Below are 24758 nucleotides of genomic sequence, written 5' to 3'. Positions count from 1 at the left end.
AACTGGCTATAAGAAACGAGTACTGGACAATCAGAAAAATTTAAGAAACTTCAGTACTCGAAGCATAAAAATTAAAAAATTATTAAATCGCTATCCTAGAAATTAAGACACAGGGGATAAAAATATACTTCCCACGACTAAATACAGCGTCAGAACGGAAGCGAATCTCTTGCCGTGAAAAAACGGTCACGAACATTTCATAACATCATTCATGACATCATAATTAAGAGACTCTTAAGAAACAGTGAGTATTGAAATTTCCAGAACATTAAGAAACTGGAGTACTCAACATCGACCTTTGTTTTTTATAAAAGATAAGTATTATTGTAAAAAAATGGTTCAACATTAAAGCATATCAAACTGCCAATATCTTTCATTTCTATGCTGGTATCATGTGGTGAACTGGACCTCTCTTGTAATTTCTTGGTAGTGCTAACGAGTAGAACACGCTAGACAAGTTGACTAAAATAATTGTAGAAACTTCTAGAGTTAGCCTTACGTAAGATGCTGTAACTTGCTTATTCAAGATTGTATTCCTCCACATGTGATATTGTACGAGTATATTCTAGAAATTTCTTGTTGAAGAGTATATAATGGTAAAGTAGCTTGCTGTAGGCATTCAAGTTTTAGTTGAGGATCTGTTATGTGAAATTCGATGGATACATAAACACGACGCATTGTTGACTTCTTTGGAGAATAACTTTACGGGCCTAAGCTGGAAAATGTATCTTATCATAGCGTTGAAAGAGACGCACTTTGTTTGTGAATCTATTCAGTGTGTCACAGAGAATAAACATTTGCACCAACGCTGCCTTGGATTCCCCACAATCACAACTTGCAGTGATATTATTAGAATACGCTTTTGGGGCCTGGGATCTAGTGAAAATCTAAAAATAGCACTTGGGAGCATTCCTCAGCTGGGGTCTGCATCCTATCTTTTTGATTATATCAAACTGTCAATCTCTCCCAATTTTCATGCTGGTATCACAACTTGCAGTGATATTATTAGAATAAATGCTTTCGGGGCCTGGGACTGAGTACAACAGTCTAAAAATAACATTTGGGAGCATTTCTCAGCTGGGGTCTGCATCCTATCTTTTTGATTAAATCAAACTGTCAATCTCTCCCGATTTTCATGCTGGTATCACAACTTGCAGTGATATTATTAGAATAAATGCTTTCGGGGCCTGGGACTGAGTACAACAGTCTAAAAATAACATTTGGGAGCATTTCTCAGCTGGGGTCTGCATCTTATCTTGTTCAGCGCCCAAAACTACTCTTGTGGACGACGTTCCATGCTGGTACCCGATTTTGCACAACATTTTGGCTGACAGCCCTGACTATTTAGAAAAATTTACAACTGAAATCATGAGTGAAATAAGAAGCCAATTGGCTTTGATCGCCATTCTTATTTAAAATACTGTTCTGGATTGTGTTCGAGATTCATTGTAAAATAACACCGCGCATTTCACTCAATTGACAGCTGCTGCTTCGAAATTATTTAACGGGAATTACTTCTTCGGATGTTGAGCTCTGGAAAGCCAATAACAGCGTCTTGTTAATTTTTCTCGAGACCTTCAACTGGTATGTACAATAACAACTTTGCTGATTAGCAGAATAATTTACTAAAGCTAACGATTTTTTCTTAATGATGCAACTAAGACTTGATTTTACTTTATAAGAATCCCTTTTGCGAGTAAGAAACAGCAATCAATGATGAAATGAGCTATAGTACTACAAAAGCAAAATTACGCAAACAAGTTTTTTAATTTGAAATGACTCTTTGTGTAGCTCTAAAAACGCAGCAAGGAAATTTGGAAATGTGATGTTCGAAGACGTTTTATAAAGACATGTTTTTATTGCCTGACTTTGTTAGTCTAGTTCTGTAATGTTTTGGCGAAACAATGCCTTCATAGGTAATGATGAATACAGATTGTTTGGTCATTTGCCATTCAACCCTAAAACAAGAAAATCTGGGTCCAATTGATTAAAATAAGAAGGAGGAGCGAGATGACCGTCCTTTTTTACCTTCGCGAAAGTTTGCTCAAATTCGTCTACTTCCCTCTGTTGGTCAGCCATCGATTTTGGTAGAATCTGGCTATCTTAGCTAGTGACAACAAATTTATTTCATTGCACTGGTTCGATTTGTTCTTATTCAAAGTTCTTTACCTCTGTCAAATTTTCGAAGCAAGTACTTTGTCCTTGGGCATCCTGTAAACAAATCATCAAGGTAGTTTTACTCATGATGAGAAGAAATATATAACTACAATGAAACAACATGATCATGTAACTTTTGCTTTAAGCTATAGCCTAGTGCATACTGCAGAAGTTTATCGGCAATACATGTAATTCTTATCGTCAAAGTGAAAATTGTGCTATGTGCGGCAAAAATTGTTATATCGTGAACGATAGATTCTGAGATCAAATATGTTTGATATTTTTTGGGTCGCTGATGATCAAGAACAAACATCGTGCTGTGTGTAGTGCTCAACAATAAAAATTGTCGAGAACTATTGTAAAAAGCTCGCTTGGGTAAAGGTGCGTTTCTAGGGGATATCAAATTTAAATGCCGGAGGAATAAGCAACAATCAACCCGACGCATTTTCGTATCCTTCGTTTTGTTAACTGGATCAATAGCAATCAATACTTCGTCGAAGATGTTTTCAAAAACTCTGAAATAACTTCAATACACTTCCTTGTTTTGGGTAGCAATTTTTTGACTAAATTGTCATAGAGCCTTGCTGTTTTCCTTGTTTAACCCATCGACGCACCCATACTTTTTCCTTTCGAAGCCTTCTATTCCTTCGTTGCTGCACACTCGCTTCTTAGTGCCATTTTTTATTTCACATATGCTGTGAATCTGGAGCCACAACAGCCCCACTGCGAATAAAGAGTTGCACTATACAGCAACGAAACGAAAGATTTTATCGAACATATCATTAATATCAATCCAGCCAGTTCTAAGCAAATTGAAAACCAGTTATTTTTTGCAATAGTTGCCTATACCTGCAAATAAGTGTTATTTTCACTGTTATTGTTGCAGGCACAGAACAAACCAATACAAGCTCTATTTATTTCGCAGTCTAACAACCTGCAAAATCTTGTTAGCGTGTACAAGTAAAAGAAGTTTCAAACACAGACCGAACGATTTAATTTCCTTAAACTGTGAGCTGAAAATTGGAAATATGGCCCAGTTTAAACATCAAATTCCAGCCGTGTCGCATCAAATTGAATTTTAATTCGCAACTGCGCGACCAGTGGCGTACCCCGGGCTGCAGCAGGGGGGGGGGGGCTATCTGAAAACTTTTTTATTGAACATTGAAAAGAAAATTTGAAAATTATTCGATTCATGTTAGCTACGGTAAATAGCAAAGTATTTTACAATTGTTATTGATACAAGCATACAGTATACTGTAATATTTCAGGTACCCTGGGTACAAAACTCACTCTATATAATATAAAGTGAGTCTGGCACTTGATTAGAAACGTCATTTTTCTAGCATCATTAAATGCACTTGCATCCTTTAAAAGCAGATTTATACTTATCGATTATAATTCCGATGTAGAGAAAGAGAAGAACAACATTTTAATTTTCATCAGTAAACAGTGCATATGACATATCCTATAAAAGTAATTTTCTTGGTCTGATTGCAAATTGGTGTACCAAAACTGGTAACTCAATGGTAGAGGCAACATCTTTTTCACTGCTGACGATAATGAGATTTTCCAGACGTTCTTCATTCATTGTTGCTCGCAGATATCTATTTACAATTTTCACTTTGCTGTGGCATCTTTCACAAGATGCTGTTGTCACAGGAAGAGTTGCAGCAATCCGGATGATTTTATGGAGGCTTGGGGGGTAGAGGCCCTCCAGATCACTTTCTTGAAACTTTTTCAACAGTAAGGGCAGATAAAGATAGCTGAGCCCCTTTTCCATTCTCTCTTCCATTTCAGAGATCATATTCTGTAGAAAACGTGAATTCTTAAAAAGACAATATTCTGCTGAAACTGCTTGTTCTTTAATTCCATATCGCTTTGCCAGACATATTAAATTTTTAGACCCATTGCAAGAACCCCATTTGTTTGGATGAAGGGCAGACAACTGGGTCATAATTTTGCATGCATCGGATAGAAATCTCTTCTGCAGCTCATTCAGCATCAGATCGATCAAGCAATGCAAAGAAAAGGCTTCGACGAAATTTCGAAGCAACTGATTCGCTTCCCATGTTTGTGTTTGACGAGGCAATTCGATGATTTAAACTAGCCTCCAACAACACCTGGCCGTCTCCAAGATAGCTTGGTAAGGTACGGCGAGGCTTGCTTCCTTCCGTACTAAAATCATCTTGAACACCTCACTTGCGCCAATTGCTTTAGCATCCTGGACAAATTGGTCAAATGTTGTATCATTCTGGAATGATTGGAGCTTCCTAATTAAAGCCTTGACTGCATCTACTGCTGTTACCATACCCATCTCTTTCTTTTGCAAATACTCAAAAGTTTATGTTCTGCAACTTACAGTTTATTTTCTTTCAGGTATTGCATTGACAATCGTGCCTAAGACAACATTATTATTCACATTTATGCATTTTGATGGAGGGGGGGGGGGGATGGGTTGGTAGGTACTATACACTCACTAAATCTAGATTATAAAGTTTTTCCCGACAGAAACCAGTGCCTCTGTAATAATTTCTGCAACCCCCTCCCTTTCTAAATACTTTCTTGTTTGTCTTGGTTGCCACAGCAAAGTTTTCCCTTTTGTTTTACTCTCACTTTGTTGTTTTGCCCACGTAGACACCAGCCTATTTTTCCAAATATGGTGTTCCGTCTGACCATAGGTCTCTCTTGCCATCAACGACTGCAATTTAAAAAAAAGGTAGTTAATGCTCCTGGAAAATTAACGATACTTCCTCGTTTTATCTCAAACGCTTAATATTCTGCTAAAATGCTGCGAGGGTCGTGAAAATAAGACATCTGCAGTCGCCATTTCGAATTCAAAGTTTTGCAGTTCTACAACAGATTAGAAACAATAGGTAGCCAATCAACTACTGGCTATTGTACAGCTCTCTTAAAATATGGTATCATTTGCGAGTTCCAGATGCTGTTTTGACTGAGTTCCATCCGTGTTCCAAACAAAAATTTTATTGTTTCAATTCATTCAATTCCGAGGCACAAAACGTTTATTTCCGAGTTCTAGGATTGACTGCTGTTGTCCTCCACAGCGTCTGGAAAATCGTTTCGAAATCACGACAGAGAAGAAGGAAGGAAAAGGGGAACGAATGACATCAAACTGGCAATTTTAAGATTTTGAAGAGACTGCGATAAAACTTACAATTTCTAGGTTTCACTTTTTTAGCCTAAATATTTCTTATTTCAGGCAACACTATTTTAAGCTATATGTTGGAAAACTGACTGAGTTCTGTGCACCAAGGAACTTACTCTGGATCCGCCTCTGAAAGTGAGACAGAATATTTTTCAATTCTAGGTAGTTTGAATATGTAATCCGTGGCTTTTTGGTGCCAGAAAACCGAACATCAAGTTGAAAGACTACTGTGTTGAAGAGTTATTACGGAACGTTGACGATGTGTCGTCGTACTTTGTCCTCACAGTTTCCCAATCCTGTCAATCTGCAAGCTTTGCAGCTTTCTAGTCGAATACTACTTTTAAAATTAGCGCAGTTTCTTCTTCAGTCCACGAAAACTGACCCTTTTCAGCGTTACCTCCTTCCATGTTCAGGTTGAACTGTGTTTTGATCACGCACCAAGTTCTGAAAATGTCATATGAGCGCCAATATTCGAAAAGCGCATGCGTGTAACCTGTTGAATTCATCTGGATCCGTTCCCGTGTAAACGCAAATGGTTCTGAATCGGATCCCGTGTAAACGCATTGCCATTTCAGAGATCGGATCCAAAAGTATCCGGATACTTGTGGATCCGAGCTGGTCCAGGTCTCGTGTAAACGGGGTCTTAGCCTGCGCGCAGACTCGATTGGGTTTCCCAGAGATTAATTTAGTTGAATGGAAAATTTAGGGTTTGTCGAGAAACATTGAATTTTCCAATCAAATAAATTTCCAATCAATTAGATTCATATCTGGGAAAACCAGCCGAGTCTGTGTGCAGGGTAACTTTTTCTAAGCTCACATTGAATTTAATGGGAGTAGACGAAGATTTCAAGAATGACAAGCAAAATCTGAGACGGCTGTCCATGGACCAGTCAGTCCATGACAAAAATGTATTGCAATCACTTAATTCAACGCGGCAAAAATGCGACTGCTTAAAGCAAGTCGCACTCCTGGTAATTTAAGCGACAGGGCTGTTGAACTACTGCTGCATTTTACTATTTGAGTGGCAGTAGATTTATAGTGAACTTATAAAACGACTCGCTTCGCTTTGTAGCCTAGCTTTTCTATTCGCTTCGTTTTAGTTAATCCCATTTATTGAGCTGTTTTGTAGATAGTTAAAATGATTATTTGGGTTTTGGAAAGATAAACAAGCTTTCCTAACTTTTTACATCTGCAAACATTGAGGTGAGAAATTGTATATAATTCATAATCTAACACAAATCGTTAATAAAAGTTTCTAACACAAATCTAACACAAATCACTTTTTTATCTTTTCAATGTTTCTGTTATTTTCTTCTAAAATAAAAATTTCATAACCAAACGACATTTTTTAGCCATTATCTTCAACACTTTTTTATGGTGATGTCACCTGCGATTTGTTTTACCATTTCGGAGCTCGCGACGCCATATTCCAAGAAGGGCAAACTCTGCGTGGCTCCTCCACAATTTGTCAATGGCCGACTACGGAAACTGATAGTGTGTTTAGAGAACATTTTATATTAGGTCGTTTTTTATATGAAATTGCGCCAGAGCTTTCAGATTGACAAGATTTTTACGCTATCTATTGTTATTTTTCATAATTTTGTGGAGTTTTGATCTGTTTTTGAAAACAAGACCAAGAAGAGTTTCGTCCATTTATTTGGGCCTAAGCGATTTCACGCAATTCGGTACGTTACTTTACCTTTCATTTACCTTCTTGACACCTTCGATTTCAATTGATTGTTAAATTTTTCGCTGACAGAGAAGCTTTCTATCCTTACAACGTTTTTTCTTTTCATTCCAGGTGTGTTTTTGGGTCTTAACAATGGCACTCAGCAAGTATGAAGATTTCCTTGAATTAGGAAGGAACAGTTTAGTGAATTTTTTAGCAGTCCGTGGTCTGAACAGTAGCGGATTTGAGGGGGGCAACTAGGGGCAGTTGCCCCTCCCTCAACGAGTTGAAGCAAGTCTGGCGCCCCTTTTTTGGAAATTGTGCGCCCCTTTTAAAGAATGAGAATCAGAGGAAAAAGGTTCTTGGACCGATAGGTTGATTTGCTTCAAGGATTACCTCAAAGTTATGTTATTTATTCTGAAAAGGGATCTGAAATTGTTGTATACAGCGTACTCTCGCAAACAATTTTTGAAAATTTTTCAGCGCCCCCGCAACCAACTGCCCCTCCTTCAAATTTGCTCTGGATCCGCCCCTGGGTCTGAACACATCTGGGAAAAAAGTTGAACTTGTTGCTCGTGCCTTTGCTGCAGTTGATATGAAGCTGCCTATATTAGCTTCATCAGCAGAACAACAAGCTAAACTGAAAATTGATTATGAAAATCGCTTAACAAGGTTCAATATATGTGATCTAGAGTCTGTCGGTGTTGCTGAGAGGAGTGATGACGTCTTAAAGTGGCCAAAAATTGATGTAGGAACCATTTTCTCCTATATCCTTAAAGTTAGAGACTTTGATTATGACTATATTGGAAGGTATAAGGATCAGAAGGCCTACTCATACTTTGACAGTGGGTTTGTTGACAGCATTTATACGTACCACCCAGTCAGCAATAAAGATTTAGTCTTCCTTTATTGCAAGGTTCAAGCATCATTGACAGTTTCTGTAACAAGAAACTCATGGATTCTTGTTAAAAAATGCCCGGTGGAAATGTTAACAAGCTGGTGTAGCTGTATGGCAGGAACAAGCCAGTGCTGCAACCATGTTAATGCAACCCTAGACAAGATTGACTATGCCCTTAGACAAGGTTACCTTGATCCCTGATGTACTTCAGTTCCATGCAGTTGGAATATGTCATCAAAGATGGAAGTGAAACCAAAACAGATAAAGGATATAGTGGTAAGAAAAAGATTCAGGTCAAAAGAGAAGGACAAGCCAAGCAGAAAGGAAGTCAGAAAGGACGAGTTAAGTAAATTCAACCCAATACTACCAGCCTATCGTGAAAAAACAGATGAAGAAGTCTCCATGTTGTTTAAAATTTGTATGAAGTCACACCTCAGTCAGGAGTTTTCTTATGCATTCCAGTTGATGACTGGAATTATCGATCTTGTGTTTATCTCGCAAATGGGACTACGTGGCAAGTCTTATAGATTTAGTATGAAGTTGAAAGATTCGGTGCTTAAAGACAAGTGCCTGAAAAGATTCGGGTAAAGTTGAAAGATAAAAGATGTCAAGGGATCTTTTAAGAAATTTTCACTGGTGGGGAATAAACGCAAAAGGGCATTTTTCTTCACGTGACGCAACTTATGGCAGAAACAAAAGCAACGGGACAAGATCTTCCACATCAGTCCTTACTTCCATGCAGCGAAAAGTTACATATAAGCCAGACAAAATAACGAGCGTTCAGATCTTGGCATGTTTGCAGGACAATGATGCAAGCAAAACTGTCAAAGCATTCGTCGTAGAATTTTCCCGTGAATTTAATTACCTCGCTTTGGTGTACATGACGTCAAACAAACTACGGCATCCTAATGCATGAGTGGTAGTATGACGTCATCGCATTCCAACCATTTGATGAAAAACTTTACTGCAAGCGAATATGGAAAATGAAGACTGACGCAATACTTCTAAAAAGGCCTTTAGGCTTGATTACAGCAAATTTTCTCGGGGGATCACTCTTTAAAACGCTTGATAATGTTCTTATGCGGCAAAACCAGTTATCTAAGTTTTAGCAACGGCTTCATACATAATTATCAATGGTAGTTACTCAAACTCAAGCGAAAACGTAAGAGAGAGTTTTCGTAGCTGCACACGCACTAGAACGAGTTCTTTAGATTCAACTGTAAGAAATTGCTTCAAAACAGGGCCTTTTTGATTGGATTGAAACCCCTGGAGAAGAAGCTAAATTCCAGCTTTAGCAGAAAATTCCCCGAACGAAGTAAGCAGAAAATGTGGCAAACACGCCCCTGTAGGTCAAACAAACTACAGAATGATTTCCTGCAGTCATTGTCTTGCATTCACCTAAAACATTTAACTGTTCTGTAGGGATGCATGGGCCCTGTTAAAGCCACAGCAAACCACAGGCGAGTTCCGCCATTGCTTGCAGCCTCCGTTTTATTTCACTTATTCCTCGGTTTCAAAGATGCATGACGCTATGTTCGTTAGCTGACTATGTTCTAGTGCCGACCGAGTCAGATTTGCATTTACGATGAGACGAAAGAAGTAACACAAAATTTGAGACATACATAAAACGGAAACGACATAACAAGCAGTAATTGGAGACACGCCAAACTGGTTTTTAAACAATTTTCAACAAAAGGGCATTTGGTGAATCATTGGCCAACTGGTGGGGAAATTCAAGGGTCTAGTGCAGGGGCGCAACTACGGGGGGGGGGTCCTGGGGGTCCAGACCCCTGCCCTTTTTCTCAAAAGGGTAAAAGTGCCCTTTTTCCTGGAAAATTGCTTGAATATTTTAACTATTACGCTAAAATGGTTGGTCATACAGTAAATGACACACTACGGAGATGTAATGGACCTCGCAGGAATACAGATAAATGATTTAGTCGAACTTTCGCGCACTTGTTGGGTCGAACGTCATCATGTTGCAGTAATAGAGTATATCTTCAAGCCCCAACTCTACAGCGTGTTTTATGATGCGCTACGCACTGGCTTTGAAGAAGAATGGTTCTGGGACTCAAAAACCAAAATAAAGGCACAGGATTTTGAACGGGATAGAGCCTCTACGACCTCTGGTAAAAAGTTACAAGAATAAAAACCAAGACATTTTTCAAGCCTGTCACATAGTTGACAGGGTCATAGAAGACCTTTGCATGAAACGAGCGAATGCAGGGAAATATTTTCGGACTGGTATTAGCAAGCAGTAAATATGACACAAAAAGTTGATGTTCAGCTGTTCCGTTCCTTGTCAGTATTACAAATCAGCTCAAGGCAAGACTTGGAGACAGAAACAAGCTGAAGGCAAGGCTCGTGGAACTGTTCAACCTCCTCCAATCTGTAGTGCGAAGCAAAGAATTCAATAATAATATTTTAAAGCGCAAAATGTCTTCGGATATGGAAGATGATGGGCTGCTATTCAAAAGTGAGCTGGCGCTGGGAAAAGGAGATGACAGCAGGGTCGCCGAGAGGGGGACAAAGGGGCAAATTGCCCTAGGGCCTCGAGGTCTAGGGAGCCTCACAAAGCAATGAATTCCGTTTTTAAATGGAATTTATTAAAAGTAACAAAATTACAATTAAAAAGTAAAACATCTTAAACGAATTAGTGAATTTAAGCTATTTGCAAGGGTATGGTGGCAAAATTTTTGCTCGCTTCGCTCGCAAGAGGCATTGTTTTTTCCATTTCCCCCCTCCTTCGGGCCTCCTAAACTTCATCACACCTCACCACAAAATAAACCGTACACCACAACTTTTCTCTATTGATCAGTTTCCCTTGTCTGGCGTACAATATTTACAGATTTACTTACTGCTCATATTTTCGGTGTACCTAAACAAATGCCCCGGTGGACCTTTAATGAAGTTTAATTAGTGCCCTTTTTGTGTCTTGGACCCCTGCCCTCTGAAATTTCTGGTTGCGCGCCTGTAGTGGGGGATTTTCCCACTTGTTTATATGTTAAAAGATTCCCTGGGTGATGTCAAATATGTGTTCCCGACATAAAAATGTACCATCAAAGATCACAGTTGTTATCATCTGTTCAACCAAACAAATTTTTTACGAGAAAGAATGCAGACATCTAAGATTTTGGAATTAGCCTTTATCAAATTTCATAGAATGATGCCGCATATTATAAAGGTTGGCAATCAAATCCTCTGAAAAAATCGCCCTTTGCTTTACACAGAAGCATATTTTTCATAATGAATAATTCATACATTATGATTACTGTTTGTTTATTTTTTATAAGCCAATATCAACCGGTTAAAAGCGTCTTTCCAAAAGTAGGGTCTTTGGTTGTAGTTCTAGTTTGAATTAAAACGGAGATTTTTAATTTTCTCTATTGGAACGTCAACTTTTGTACTAACTAATATTGCAAACAAGACAACAACAAATAATTTGTGTTATGCAAACATTTTCGTTATGAATAAAAGATTTGTAGGCAAATGCAAAATATATATGCTTTTGCAATAATACTGTTTTCTATTTTTTGTTGAGGGATATTCAATTGCATGTTCTTGAAATATTACTTTTAGTTTCGTTGTTTGCCACCTTGCCATTAACATTTCTTGTTTTTGCAAAATGGCATTGCCATTATTGCTGTTATTAGTCCCTTTGTTTTAAGTAATAATCATGCTAGCCAAATTAAGGTGTATTTTTCATGTGATTTCTATGCTGTGTTTTGTTTGTGGATTGAGTCGCGTAAAATTAGCTATTAAGTTGAGCGGGGATCAAGTTGCCGTCGCGTACAATCGCAACCTTGGATTAAAGTTGACATTGTGCAGTTGTGGTCGTTAATTTTATGGAGTCAGGGAGATTGTTTAATCCAATAAATGCGTGAAGATTCTTTGAACGTTTCGTTGAACTAGGGCTCACGCTTTCGATAGCACTATTCAGTGTTATTACATTGGTGCCCAGTGTGAGGAGCTCACGACCATCCATAACAGAAGCTCTACGTAGCAAGGAATTTCAGATGTTGACAGCAGAAAGACGTTACTTGCACTTCTATTTGCCTAAAAACGAGAAATGGGACTGAGGATGTGTTTACAAGGAAATAAGACAACCATACTGTAAAAGCATCCTAGGGCTAAGTTCCAGTACATTCCTGTACTTGTTTAAAGAAATCGGGCCAGAAAGAAAGCAATGTTCCCGCGTCAAAGCATACAAATACAGCAAAATCCGGCCCAGTATATCATTTTTCAGAGAGCATGTATTGGTCCCCTTCTTTTCAAATTTTACTCAATAACTTTTTGGATTTTTCCTTGACAGATGCGCCTTAATATATACACAGGAAATACCGGTGTAATATGATTTGCAGAAATTATGAAGGCACTATGCAGATTTTTATCAAATAAATCACTCATATCTCAAACTGGTGTTTCAGAGATAGGAGAATTTATATAGCAAGTCTGAATTTACTATTAACTACATTCTTCTGATACTGCGCATTTGAATGTTTTAGAAATGTTGCAAAGTTCATGAAAAGAATTTTTGCAAGTCGTGTTAGGTAAGGCCTATGCTCATCTACCCGTTAAGTAAAAAATATCAACAAAAAAGGCTTAATCAGGACCAAAGAGCCTAATATGAGGGTCATTTACATTACTGGCTCCATTACATAGGTAACAAAGTCTCTATACTTTCACAACTCCATACCACCATAGCTCCAGGCCTTGCAAATTTGGATATCATGTTTTGCACTTACTCCCATGTTGGATTTAGAATAGCACTTTGCTTATCAAGACGACAAAAACCCTTGTTTCCCCATACGGTGGACAGATACCCCTGATGGGGAAGAGTGCTTGCTCACCTGATGGGCCGCTGCTACCTTAGGGTGTAATACTTGTTAAATGTATGCACATTTGTAGAAGAGCCATAGTTGAAGGACAAGCATTTTTATAATAATGCCTTTAAAAATATTATTTCTTGCAGGGTCAACCTTGTTGCTAGCGCAAATGGGCTGCAAAGTATCCGTATTGAAAGAAAGGACAGTCAATCAGAACCCAGTTGTCTTTCCATTGTCTCTTTATCAGAAAGCATTAGTACAGGAATCTTGGCCTATCATCGAGAACCAGGCACTGATTTTTGGAACAGGAGTCTTCTACAAGTATGTCATGTTCGCCACTTTGTTCATATAATCAGAACAGAAAAGTGATGATGGCAGAATATCTATATTTTAGCACCTTTACTGTTTTTTAAAGAAGTTGTTTCAATCTTGTTCATTGTTGCTAAAACCAAGCCGAATTATCGGTCAATACCGTAGGATGGCTTGAATGATTGTGATCCTTGTTTCGAACCAATGGGAACAAAAGGACAGTTCATTGAAAATAAAGGACTTCAAATAGTTTTAGAAGGGAGGACACAATAGCCTCTCCCTAAAACGATAAAAGCTACGATCCTGTTGCAGTAATTTTGTAGGGAAAAAGCTTGTTCTTGTGTGACCATGCATCTGACCATGCATCAACCAGTTCGTAATGCATTTAACTGATTTGAAGATTTACAGACATTTTGTGGCCTTTTTTCAGCTTACATGGTCAGAATTTTAAAATTCTAAAAAGGGTTTTCCTAGCGTCATCATTTTGACACTCAGTTATTGACAGAATTCGTAACTTTACTGATATACGCAAGCTGAATAAATTACATATAAAATTTTGAGCTTTTTATTATTTCTATGTACAATTCTAGAATGTTTTTGTCAAAACCTGAAATGGCAAATATGTTCCCGGATGTCAAAGGCGTTGAGGATTTAGATAATATGCTTCAACAGCAAAAATTGTCCGGACATCCTAGAATCATCGTTAACACACTGCAAGATGCTGTTGCATCTCTAAATGATGCTGGTCTGTTTGTTTCAAAAATGGAGTATGTTGGTAGTCTGATGGTTGAATTTGCTATAAGCACAGAACAGCTTAAGGTTTGTATAAAATACAGCCTGGTTATCGGGTTCTTTTTGGTTGGTATGGTGGCTAAGGGGATATTAAATAGAATTGGCATGAATATAGTCTTATAAAAATGTCTGGGTGTTCTATATGTTATGCTCAAGCTATCGAAATGATCTTTGAATAGACTGTCTTTGAAAAGTCATGCATAAGCATTAGGTTACATGGTACATGCAAATCGCCTTTGCATCATCTGTACCGACGTGTGTTCGCAAGACTGGAAGATCTGCACTACGTTCATTGCTACGCGCAAAAATCATTCGAAAATAGAAAAGGGGAAAAAAATTCACAAAAAGGCAATTTATACACTTTTAAATATGAAAAACGACCAAAATTGCCAGAAAAAATATTTTAGGTCATGCTGTAGTCCCGTTGCCTGTTAGCCATGATGAAAATCAGCATGACCTAAAATAGAAACAAATATTGCATGCTGGTTTTATCGATTTATTTGCATGATTATGAAACGCTTCTAAAGTAAAAGCTTTTTCCCTTGATTCTCAATGTTTATATCTTTTGTTTTTAGAATGTTGCCAGTGCTGTTGACAGTCAAGTTCAAGACTTGATTCATGGGGAGATTCATAGCGATGAGATATTACAAGCTTGGAGAGAGCTTTTTTCTTTTATATGCGTTCTGATGAAACGAGGGCATGAAAAGAAACTTTCACTTAACAAGAATAAATGAACGAGTTTACATTCATAAGCTTTAGTCGACTTGGCGACGTCAAGAAACTGCTTGGCAACGTCATCATTAGGTTCATTTGTAGAGAAAGAACCATGGTTGCTAGATGTTGACATCGTAAAAGCCTTGGTTAGAACTTCTTGAATTGAACCATATTACTTGAAAGAACTTCATAAAATGCTGATCAAATGAAACTTTACCGAAGTTAATTTCACCAGGGCTGTTGTAGAATTTAATTTTACAAAGGGTTCTTACTTTATTTGAATTTTACTATTTACCTTTGGTCGTTGAAGGCTCGTGCTTTCATTCTCGTATTAAGCCTTTATGTGCTGCTTTTTATGTGTTTGTGACAAACAGAGAAGCAGCACATAAAAGAGGAAATTCATCAAAGATTTATTGGGGACATTTTGCTTTCAAATGTAGGAAAAAATGATTATTTTGGAAAAAGAGAACTTTAGTTGCACCATGTCCATAAAGACATAAAAAGCTAAAGAATAATGTCCATGAGTAAAGGTTCGTCTAACTGCTGAAAAGACACTAATATATGTCCCCAATAGAAAGTCATGCCTACTACCAAATCAGGGAAAAATTATTTTTTTTATCATAAAGGAATGTCTTATTAACACTAATTAATAAATGTTAAGAAGATCTTTGAAATTGAGTGTACCTTCGTTCCTTAAAGTTCAACCAAGCAACAGTTATTGTGGATCAATGTGAAAATAATTGCCAAGTTAAGGTAGTCATGTGTAGGCGTGTAGTGTTATCAAAATAACAAGGGGAGGGGGGCTCTTGGACAAAATGTTGCAAAAACAATAGCAAAAGTATAAACCAGAAGCTTTTTGGTATTAATCAGCCGCCCTAACCCCCTTTCACTACACCTTTGGTCACGTGCTTTAATCTTTTTAACGAAGTTCTTTTTAGAAATGTCATACTTGATGTAGATAGCTTTGATTTTCTTGTAAAACTTAGAAATGCCAATCTCTAGAAAACTGAAATTTTTTGGAAACTCTGAGGAACGGAGGAATAGCAGAGATCTAGAGTAAATATATGTAACTTATAAATCAAAAACTGTATGTCTCTTATTTCAGCAGCTACACCCTTTTTAACAGTTTTGTTCATAAGAATATCTAAAATATTACAAGAATATTGCTCAGCCTTAGCTAGCTTGCGTATTTTTGTCTCGTTTTTCAGCAGTTGCCAGTCGATGTTCTTGAATGGGAATAACAGAACGTACATATCTTGCTTCTCAAAAAGCGTGGTTTGTATTCACGAGTGTAGTATATTCCCCTTAAAATGACAATCCTTTAAGAGTATATTAAGGCTCAAAACGAAAATTTATTGAGAATGTCGAGGCTGGAAAGTTTATAGTTTTCTCGTAAAGAAAAGAGTGTATGAATAAATCCTTGTCATAAGTAATTAGTCAAAAATGAAGTATTTTGGAAGCATCCTCTTTTGATAATATACTATATTCTATAAAAAATAGCAAAATCGACAGTTTTCTCTTAACCACAGGACTTTTAAGTGCTTGTTGTAAAACTTCAAAATAACTTCTTGATTATGGTTTCTTCGATGAGACACAAAACATTGACAACAAATATGTTTGCGATTACCATCGAAATATCTCAAAAGAAAGGTTTGGGAACTAACTAATTTCGTAGCTGGGGAGGCGCATTACACTTTGCACTTGCGATCGGAAGACCTCAAAATGGTAGAGAGCTAAAAGGGAACCATGGAAAGCAAATATATTTGAGCTAGGGGAATTGATATCTATTTTGCGATTTTCATGAATTTACTAGAACTAGCTTCATCAGTATTGCAGGGAAGCTGGCTTTGATTCTGGAGAAGTGCTCTCTGTATTATCCCTGCTGTATCCCATGACAAGGAAGATTGAGCAATTCGACCAGGAGGAGGAACCAAAAACAAGAACGAACGTCGTGATGTGAAAAGTTTCCAACGATAAAAATGGCTACAACGTGGGGAAACGATGATGTCTCCTCATTTTTGACCACAAAACATTCCTGGAGGGGAAGGTATGTGGATTTTGCTCGCATATCATTGATGACATGGTGACAAATTATGACATGTGATCCATCTGTCAAACTCAGAGCCTGAAGCCTTGTCAGAGAAGTTGCCAAATTACCTGTTCCAATTATGGCTGCTGTTCTTTTTTAAATGTTTTTATATTGGTACCTATCAAGGTTTTTTTATATAGAGCATCCAACTGATCTCTTATTTTGCATATGAGCATTTATCAGGGAAGCTCTTCTGTTTCCTCTGCCTACGATGGGCACTATCATCATCGTCATTTATTAGTATAAATCCCCCCTTTTCCAAGGGGTACCTAAATTTCCTTCCATGATTTGGTGCATCTTCACTAGATCATTCCCACCCTCAAAAAAATTCATTTCCAACTTTAGGACACTCCTTCTCCACCAATCCTTTCATACTCAACTCTGGTCTTCTTCTTCCTATAACCTTCCTCTACTGCCTTTAGTCAAAAAATTCCATGTCTGTTCCACACACTACACGGCTTGGTCCTATTGCAGGTCTTAAGAAATTCCTCTGACTCGAACTGTGCATTTAACTTGACCATTTTTTACTCACTTTACAAGCTGAATTCTAGCAGCTTAATTGAGTTTCCAACACTTCTGTATGGTTTCTGCCATCAAAACTTATTTGTCTCTGTACAACAATTCATGCTTGACAGTTTTTTTCCCTCATTAGAAATCACAATCTAAAGGCCCGTTCACATGACATCTAAAGGCCCGTTCATTTTTACTTCAAATTTCTTATGTGATCACAGAATGTGATCATGTAAGCAGCCATGCAAGTTGCTCAAATGCAAAATCAGTGATGGCCCATTATCAAGCAATTAAAAGGGATTTAATTCTTGCTGCTTTGTGCAACTTCAAGCAACTTGTATTATCATTTACACAATTACATTCTGTGATCACCTAAAAAATGTGGAGTAAATATGATGGAAATTTTACCTGAAAATGATCATATAGACCTACCTTAAGACAATTGCAAACAAAAGTGGTGAAAGTACAGCTCCTTGATGAACACCTACACTGAGTATCCATCCCCAACCCGTACTCTCATCTTTGCACTCTTGTACCAGTTCATCACTGCTTGAACTAAACATTTTGGTACATTCCAGTTGCTCAAAACCCATTCAATATATTTCTTGGAACCCAGTCAAATCCATTCTCCATGTAGCAAAACACATAAATAGCTTCTTTCCAATGTAGTACTCTTTAACTCTACTTATGATGGAGATAGCACCCACTGACCCTCTATCAGGCATGAAACCAAATTATATCCTACAGACTTTCAAGATAATTCTCTTAAGATCTATTTTTTCTGACAATCTTTCAAGGACTTTCATACCATGCTCCAGCAACTTAACTTTATATTTACCACACTCCATAACACAAGATGAGGATGGCAGATGTGCCGAAGAAATAAAACATAGAATAGGCTGAGCATAAAGCGAATTTTGAGATCTGAAAGAGCTGTTGAGTAAAGACCTAAAGTAAGAAATAAAGAAAGACTTTCATACTTATATATTATCCATTTTTGGTAATGGAGAAGAAAGCTGGATGCATAGCTAAGAAGCATTGAGCAGAATTACTGCATTTGAATTCTGGTGTTACCGCAGCATCCTCAAAGTCAGCTGGAAAGACAGTGTATCAAATGCTACCATTGAAAAAAGAAAAGGGAATAAAAGGAATCTAGCAAATAGACTAGTTAAAAGAAAAGTGAGCTATGCAGGTCACACATGAAGAGGGATCACGTGGAAGGATGGCAGACTTGGTGCTGGAAGGGTACACTGGGGGAAAGAGGGATAGATGAAGGCAGCAAAGAACTGGAGCCGATGATATCAGAGACTTGCTTCTTGTTGAAATATGGTACCACTTTCTCAGAGCTGTAGTTTTAGTGTATTAGAAAATGAAATTTAATACATTTGCTGCACAGGCAGATACTTATGGACAGGTAGCACAAGACTAGACGCCACAGAGAGCTCTCCAACACAAAGAGATTTTGATTGGTTGTATTAAAAAATATATTTAATACATTGAGGCTGCTCGGCAGTTTTGCTGGGACCATACTTGCGTTAATTACCACCAATTCAATACAGCACAATTTTTTATTATCAGTCATATTGTGCTTGAATGCTACACAATTTTTCTTTTGTTAGCACCCCATTTAGTAATGCACTCAGACAAGAAAACTGAATTTCTCGATTTCAACAAACTAACAATAAACCAGGTCTGATGCTACTTCATGTGCAATTCGAAAATTTTATGTATTAGGCTGATACATTGAATACATTTGTGAGCCGCCACTTTTTTCTGAGAAATCTTGTTGTCAACCTTCGGATCGAAGATGACACTTGATGATGGTGATGATAACACAACTTCTCTTTTGCTAGTGGTTGTTACCAGAAAGTACACATTGGCATAGGAATCACTGTGTACTTTTCATTAGTTTTTTCTCAATTCTGCCTTCTGTTCCTGGTAAAGCATTCTGAATCTCATTTTTAGCACAAATTGTCAATAAAAAGTACTTATTTTCTATACTTTTGGATCCACTTAATGAATTTAGCATGTAGAGCAAAAACATTTTCAGCAATCCATTTACATTTGCTAATTTATCTGTTCTCAATAAATGTTTGAAAATTTGGTTTGCAGGCTGTTTCACATAATCTCTTAGAAGTGCAAAGCTCTCATAGTTATCGTTGCTGCTTGTATTCACTTCCCTATGCATCATGTATGATACATTCCATTGTTAAAAGTTTGAATTTCAACTTTTTTCTTTAATTCTTAGGTATAAACGAATCTTTTCAATCGGTTCCAAGGCAATTACAACATACAACCCTGTCAACCTTGAAGTGACAAATCAGGTGGGTTTAATGGGGTCAATGAAATTGCATGAAATTATGTTGATACAGTGGTGGATTTAAGGGGGGCAACTAGGGGCAGTTGCCCCTTCTTCAACGAGTTGAAGCAAGTCTGGTACCCCTTTTTTGGAAATTGTGTGCCCCTTTGAAGAATGAGAATCAGATAAAAAAGGTTCTTGGACCAATAGGTTAATTTGCTTCAAGGATTACCTCAAAGTTATGTTGTTTATTCTGAAAAAGGTATCTGAAATTGTTGTATACAGCGTACTCATGTCATCAATTTTTGAAAACTTTCCAGTGCCCCCACTACCAACTGCCCTCCTTCAAATTTGCTCTGGATCTGCCCCTGTGTTTATATGTGTGTGTGATGTGATGATTTTGTGAGACTCTTTGAGTAGTACATATGTTATATTATTGTAATACATGTGTTGCAAATGGTAACTACCAAGATTGAAATAGCAAATTTATTGGTATTGTTAAAAAGCAAGTAAGAATTTTGAAATACCAGCAAGTCACTGTATCCAAATTTATTTATATTGAAAACTCTAACAAGCACTTTATCAGACTAATTCTGGCCACAGTAAAGCATATATTTGAAATATATAAGCATATATATGTTTTAAAAGAAATATGATATTTTTATTTCCTGATAATCAAGATATAAGAAAAAAGCAATCAAATTTTTCCAGTAGTCTTTCAACCTGCTAGAAACAAAATAAGACTTTTTTATATAAAAAGCCAAATATTCATGGAAACAATTAAAGTTTTATTTGACTTTGATTGCGGACCATGCAGCACTCTTTATCACTGAAAATGTTTTGATGAAAATTTCAAATAAACCTCAATTTGGAACTAGCTGGGTAAAACTTGCTAATGTACTTATCAAAAATGAAACAAATATATATATAAGCATTCAATACTTTTAAAATACTGTATGTTTTTTGCCATGAATTTAACTGCCCACAACAATGAAAGATTTTATTTGTACACCCAGCAGCTGTCACATTTTTCGGTCCACTGGCTAGATTTCTGAGAAAGAAATCTCTGGATGGGTATAATTTTATGTTTCTAGAGGCTTTGTACTATCATCTGTTGATCAAACTGTGAACTTTAAATTATCTTTTTTTCAGTGGCCTTACAATGAGTTTTATGGAATCAGCCCAAGTGCAAAATCGCCTGGTGAATTCATTATCAATGTAAAGAAAGGTATATGTGTTTTGTAGCTTTCAATATGCATTATTGAGACAAAGTTAGTTTAATGCTTTAAAATTGTCATTTAATTGAAAGTAAGATTTTGCATTTGCTATTTTAATGCAAAGAAATCTGTTGTGTGTTAACATATGAATGCTATTATTTCCAAAGTGCAAACAAGAAATTAAGATCTTTATCGTTTTAAGAGTAGTTGAGAATGTTGGGCTTTGTACAATATGCAAGTGACAGTCTATTTCTTAAGTATGATTTTATAGGTTTTATGTTTTTAAGCACCAATGTTTTAAGCAAAATAAATCATGCATTATTTTACACGTGTATATATGTTTTTGAATTTCATTTTCAATATTTGAGCAAATGCCATTCAAACTGTTGCTATTTTCATTTTTTGCATGCAATTTTAATGTTTTCTATATTATTTCAATTGACTATAGTTGTTATGCTTTTTATGTCACTTCTACTGACATTTTAGGTAAAGAAGGAAGAAAGACACAGTCTATGACTTTTTCATTGGATCAAAGAGCTGAACTTCTCACAGATGCATTGGTATGGTTAACTTAAATAAATTTTTCCATATCTTGAGTTCATCCTACTGCAGGGGTCCATCTGGTTTGAGGGATCCAGCCAGAACAAGTTTTGCTAGTGCACTAGAAAACTTGCATAGCAGTTTTACACCTATTGTTCAAAGACAATAGGGATTACGTTTGTCAATTTTGTCATGTTTAGAGTGCTAGCACAACAGGGCCCTAATTTTTATACCTTATTTTTCACTTATTAGTGTTAGTTAAATGGCTTTTGCCTAAAGTTTAACATTTGTTATGTTAGGAGCCTTGGTGATGTTTTCTGCTCATTCCTATTTGGGTCCCTTGGGTGGCTTTAAATGCCTTGGTCTTGCTCGGGTACTATTATAAACCTGTTTCTTTAGCAAGGATATAGGTTGAAGTTAGACTGACTAAAATGGTTGATAGAACAAAAGATTTTTGGAAAAATTGTTTCTCTTGGGGGGAAGGGGGGAGGGGGGAGGGCACACTGATCATGATGATCATAATAGTTGTTACATATGTTTTACAGTTTGTGTTTTTATGGCTGACTTCCACCTCTAGCAAAAGCATTGTTTTCAAATTTATGTTTAATTCTTTTTGTCATTTAAATACCAGCGAATGAGAAGTAATTTTGCAGAATGGAAAGGTCAAAAAGAACCTGTGAGTATAAGATATATATATTTATGGCACTTACTTCAACTTTGATTTAATTGATGTCGACTTTTCCTTAATATTGTTTCTTGAAAACATTTTTATTCAAGTATTTCTCTATGTAATCTTTTGGTAGTTTTGAATATTGATTAATCTTTTTAACCATGTAACCTAATTGAAAAAGATGCTTCTAATGTCAGAAAAGTTGTTTTTTCATCTTTTTGTGTTCATTCATATACTATACTGTACATCATATCAGTTGCCTGTTGCCGAACTTAAATTTGTAACTTAGGACCACCCTGTTCTATGCACCAAAGTTTAATTATATTCATCAAGATAAGAGCCCTTTATTTTTTACATGTGAATTGTAACAAGGAATTATTAAATAGGTGCTTAACAATAGATTATTTCCAATATTTCCTTTATTATTGCTTCTAGAGATACAATGCATTTAAACACCATTGGAGTGATAATCGTGTATCAACAATTCTTCAAGTAACAGCATGCTCCTTGGACCAAATCAGTCCTTCTACAAATAAGAAACTTTGTTCATATGATTATAAAGACATGGAGGGTATAACATTGGTATGTAACAGAACTTTGAACTTTTCTGCCATATGACATAACCTTTGTCTGTATCTGTCAATTAACTGCTGGCCAATCAGTAACTGTGTGAGTTGTATCACGTTTATTGATTGGCCAACTTTGATAGACAATGACCTATGTCACTTCGATGTCTGTCGATTCCCTTTTGATTGAGCTTTCTATATTACTATTAAGTGAAGTTAGAGCAAAGATCATTAATAATGAAAAGGTTATGAATTGGAATGGTTAATATAGGCCATGTTTTTTATGATCTGCAAATCGAGTAGGTCAAACGAATTACTGTTGTTATGCAGCTGCCACTCCTGTTGGGTCAATATCACGGCTGATCCTAACTCAAAGTCCTGGCTCAAAAACTCCATAGGAGAGAAGCCATTCAAGATCCATTCAAGTTTTAAAAATAAACTTTTCAGTTCAGGTTATTTGAGAAGTACAATGAAGTATTGTTCTGTTTTATTATTGAAATGCTAGCTTGATATAGGTCCGATGTTTTTTTCAAGATTTCAGGTTGATCTTGTGATTTTCCTTATTTCAGCTATCAGATTATCCAGGGGGATTCGCCATAATAACTGGAGGATTCAGTAGACTAGTATGTATGCCAAGACTATGCATTTTCCTTTACAAATATATTTAATGACAAACTACTGACAACTTTGCGAACTCTAACATTGATTCAACCCGAGCTCAAGCAACCTCGAATACAAAATTGATTTAGCCTAGGTTAAACAAAGATGAGTCAAGTTTTGACGTCTTATCCTGGGTTAGCGCCAATTAGGTTTGAACGTTGCTTAAAAAGTGCTAACTACAACGCTAAAAATATTAAATTGTTACCCCCATCCTCACTTAACCAATGTACGAATCAATCCTCTTCTCTGTTGGCTTTGACCGTCTAAACCTCCATCTTTCCTCATTGTAAAGAAAGTATTCCTTTTTTTACAACACGAAAAGACTAAATTTCATTTGCTGAAAATTCGATGCCAATAAACAACCAAATAGTCATATTTTTTCCCAGTCAGATAGTCATGCATACCTTTGAGTTAGCACCTAACTATTATTGCTTAGGACAACTTGCTTTTGTCAGATTATTTTGGGGTTGAGAAAACAACTTCTTCTTGGAATAAATTTGCCTGTGATAATTATTGCTTCAAATTTTCAATTCCAGTAAAATTTCTGAACGTAAGTATTGCTACAACTTTGGTTCCAGGTTTCTTTCAAATGAGGGTGGTTAGTAAAACGTTTAAACCAAGTAGTAGGCTTTTGCTATAAGGGCTTATATGTATGACTGCTTAAGACAGTATTCTTACCACAAACGATGTGTATTTGCTAGATTTCAGCTTCACCGGATTTTTTCGTTGCTTTTCACAGCATTTGTTTGCATGTGAGCAAAGAGATGAAATTATCAAGAAGGTCATGGACACTGCAATCTCTTTTGTTGGCATATCGATACAGTTAGTAATAAGATTATTTTTTGTCTTCTTTTTGTCATTTTAAAGCCTTTCAGCTTTTAGCTTGTTAGTCTGACTTTCGTGTTCAAGTGCCTGTTTCCCAACCTACGACACAATAGTTTTTCAGTCGTTAACCCTCCATTTGTCCTATGAGCTTAACCTTCCTAAAAACATAGCGTGTTCTGTAATTAGTATATACCTTTGATTCACTGTTTTTAGTGGCCTTACCTTCATTTGGGTGGATGTGCAGCCGACATTTATTCTGAAGCAGTTGTCATTACCGGGCTTTTAAACTTCAGTTATTGAAAGGTTTTCTACAGCCCGCATCATCTGGCAGCCAAATTCTTTACAACCCAGAAAAATGTGCATTGTTTTGTTAGAACTATTGAAGTTTGATCAAAGACTGTCTGATCTCCTTCAACTTCAGGGGCGAACCTTCCACAATTATCCCATCTGAGAGTTTCTTACCACGAGAGAACGCTTTTGAAAAAGATTATGTGCTGAGGTCGCTCAATGAAAACCATTTTTAACTCCCCTCTTGGATAATCAGTCTCTGGTTTTTAGCCACCTATCTTTATCTTCATGACAAGTGTTTGTTTCCAAACCAATTTGATGTTGTGTCATAATTATATTTCAAACGTGCAGCTTCTTGGTGAGTTCTGGCTGTGAGGTAGAAAATGACACCTTGTGTGCTTATAGTCTCTATTTAAAACAAAAAGAGTTCCATTGAACAAGCATTTTGATATTTTCCGGTACCCTTTTTTACAGCAAATAAGGTACACGGGTACCGTAAACAGCTAATTGATTGACTCCTTAACTCCTTGTTGTGTGATGCAGTGGATGCTGCTAGATTTCCACAA

At 36.7% G+C, this 24758-nt stretch overlaps 2 protein-coding genes across 4 annotated transcripts in view; both read left to right on the top strand.

Annotated features, from left to right (window-relative positions):
* The first annotated feature begins 779 nt into the window (after positions 1 to 779).
* Positions 780 to 16114, top strand: LOC135681463 (globin). 3 transcript variants are annotated; one of them, XM_065195954.2, is made up of 4 exons: positions 780 to 1584; positions 12860 to 13034; positions 13613 to 13841; positions 14390 to 16114. In XM_065195954.2, exons 2-4 carry the CDS (start codon positions 12883 to 12885, stop codon positions 14546 to 14548), a joined length of 540 nt encoding a protein of 179 aa, XP_065052026.1. In that variant the 5' UTR covers positions 780 to 1584; positions 12860 to 12882; the 3' UTR covers positions 14549 to 16114. The 3 variants fall into 3 exon arrangements, with proteins under 3 accessions (XP_065052026.1, XP_065052027.1, XP_065052025.1); XM_065195955.2 differs by lacking the exon at positions 780 to 1584 and adding an exon at positions 10868 to 11071; XM_065195953.2 differs by lacking the exon at positions 780 to 1584 and adding an exon at positions 11106 to 12140.
* A 113-nt stretch (positions 16115 to 16227) lies between these two features.
* LOC135681461 (dnaJ homolog subfamily C member 13-like) overlaps positions 16228 to 24758 on the top strand; it is a 53624-nt gene continuing 45093 nt past the window's right edge. The window contains exons 1-8 of the mRNA XM_065195951.2: positions 16228 to 16575; positions 19376 to 19451; positions 20579 to 20654; positions 21130 to 21203; positions 21815 to 21859; positions 22289 to 22435; positions 22989 to 23042; positions 23819 to 23901. Coding sequence (XP_065052023.2) covers positions 16508 to 16575; positions 19376 to 19451; positions 20579 to 20654; positions 21130 to 21203; positions 21815 to 21859; positions 22289 to 22435; positions 22989 to 23042; positions 23819 to 23901 — 623 coding nt within the window. The 5' untranslated portion in view covers positions 16228 to 16507. The remainder of the gene's footprint in view (positions 16576 to 19375; positions 19452 to 20578; positions 20655 to 21129; positions 21204 to 21814; positions 21860 to 22288; positions 22436 to 22988; positions 23043 to 23818; positions 23902 to 24758) is intronic.

The sequence above is a fragment of the Rhopilema esculentum genome, chromosome 12 (assembly GCF_057945365.1).
Source record: "Rhopilema esculentum isolate cy_ngs chromosome 12, ASM5794536v1, whole genome shotgun sequence".
Lineage (NCBI taxonomy): Eukaryota > Metazoa > Cnidaria > Scyphozoa > Rhizostomeae > Rhizostomatidae > Rhopilema > Rhopilema esculentum.
This window is presented reverse-complemented; position numbering and strand designations above follow the sequence as displayed.

Coding starts and splice junctions, on each gene's coding strand:
- LOC135681463 (XM_065195953.2), top strand. CDS start 12,074: ATGTTCCCGCGTCAAAGCATACAAATACAGCAAAATCCGGCCCAGTAT. Junction 12,141..12,859: donor TATCATTTTTCAGAGAGCAT/GTATTGGTCCCC, acceptor TATTTCTTGCAG/GGTCAACCTTGTTGCTAGCG. Junction 13,842..14,389: donor TAAGCACAGAACAGCTTAAG/GTTTGTATAAAA, acceptor TTTTGTTTTTAG/AATGTTGCCAGTGCTGTTGA.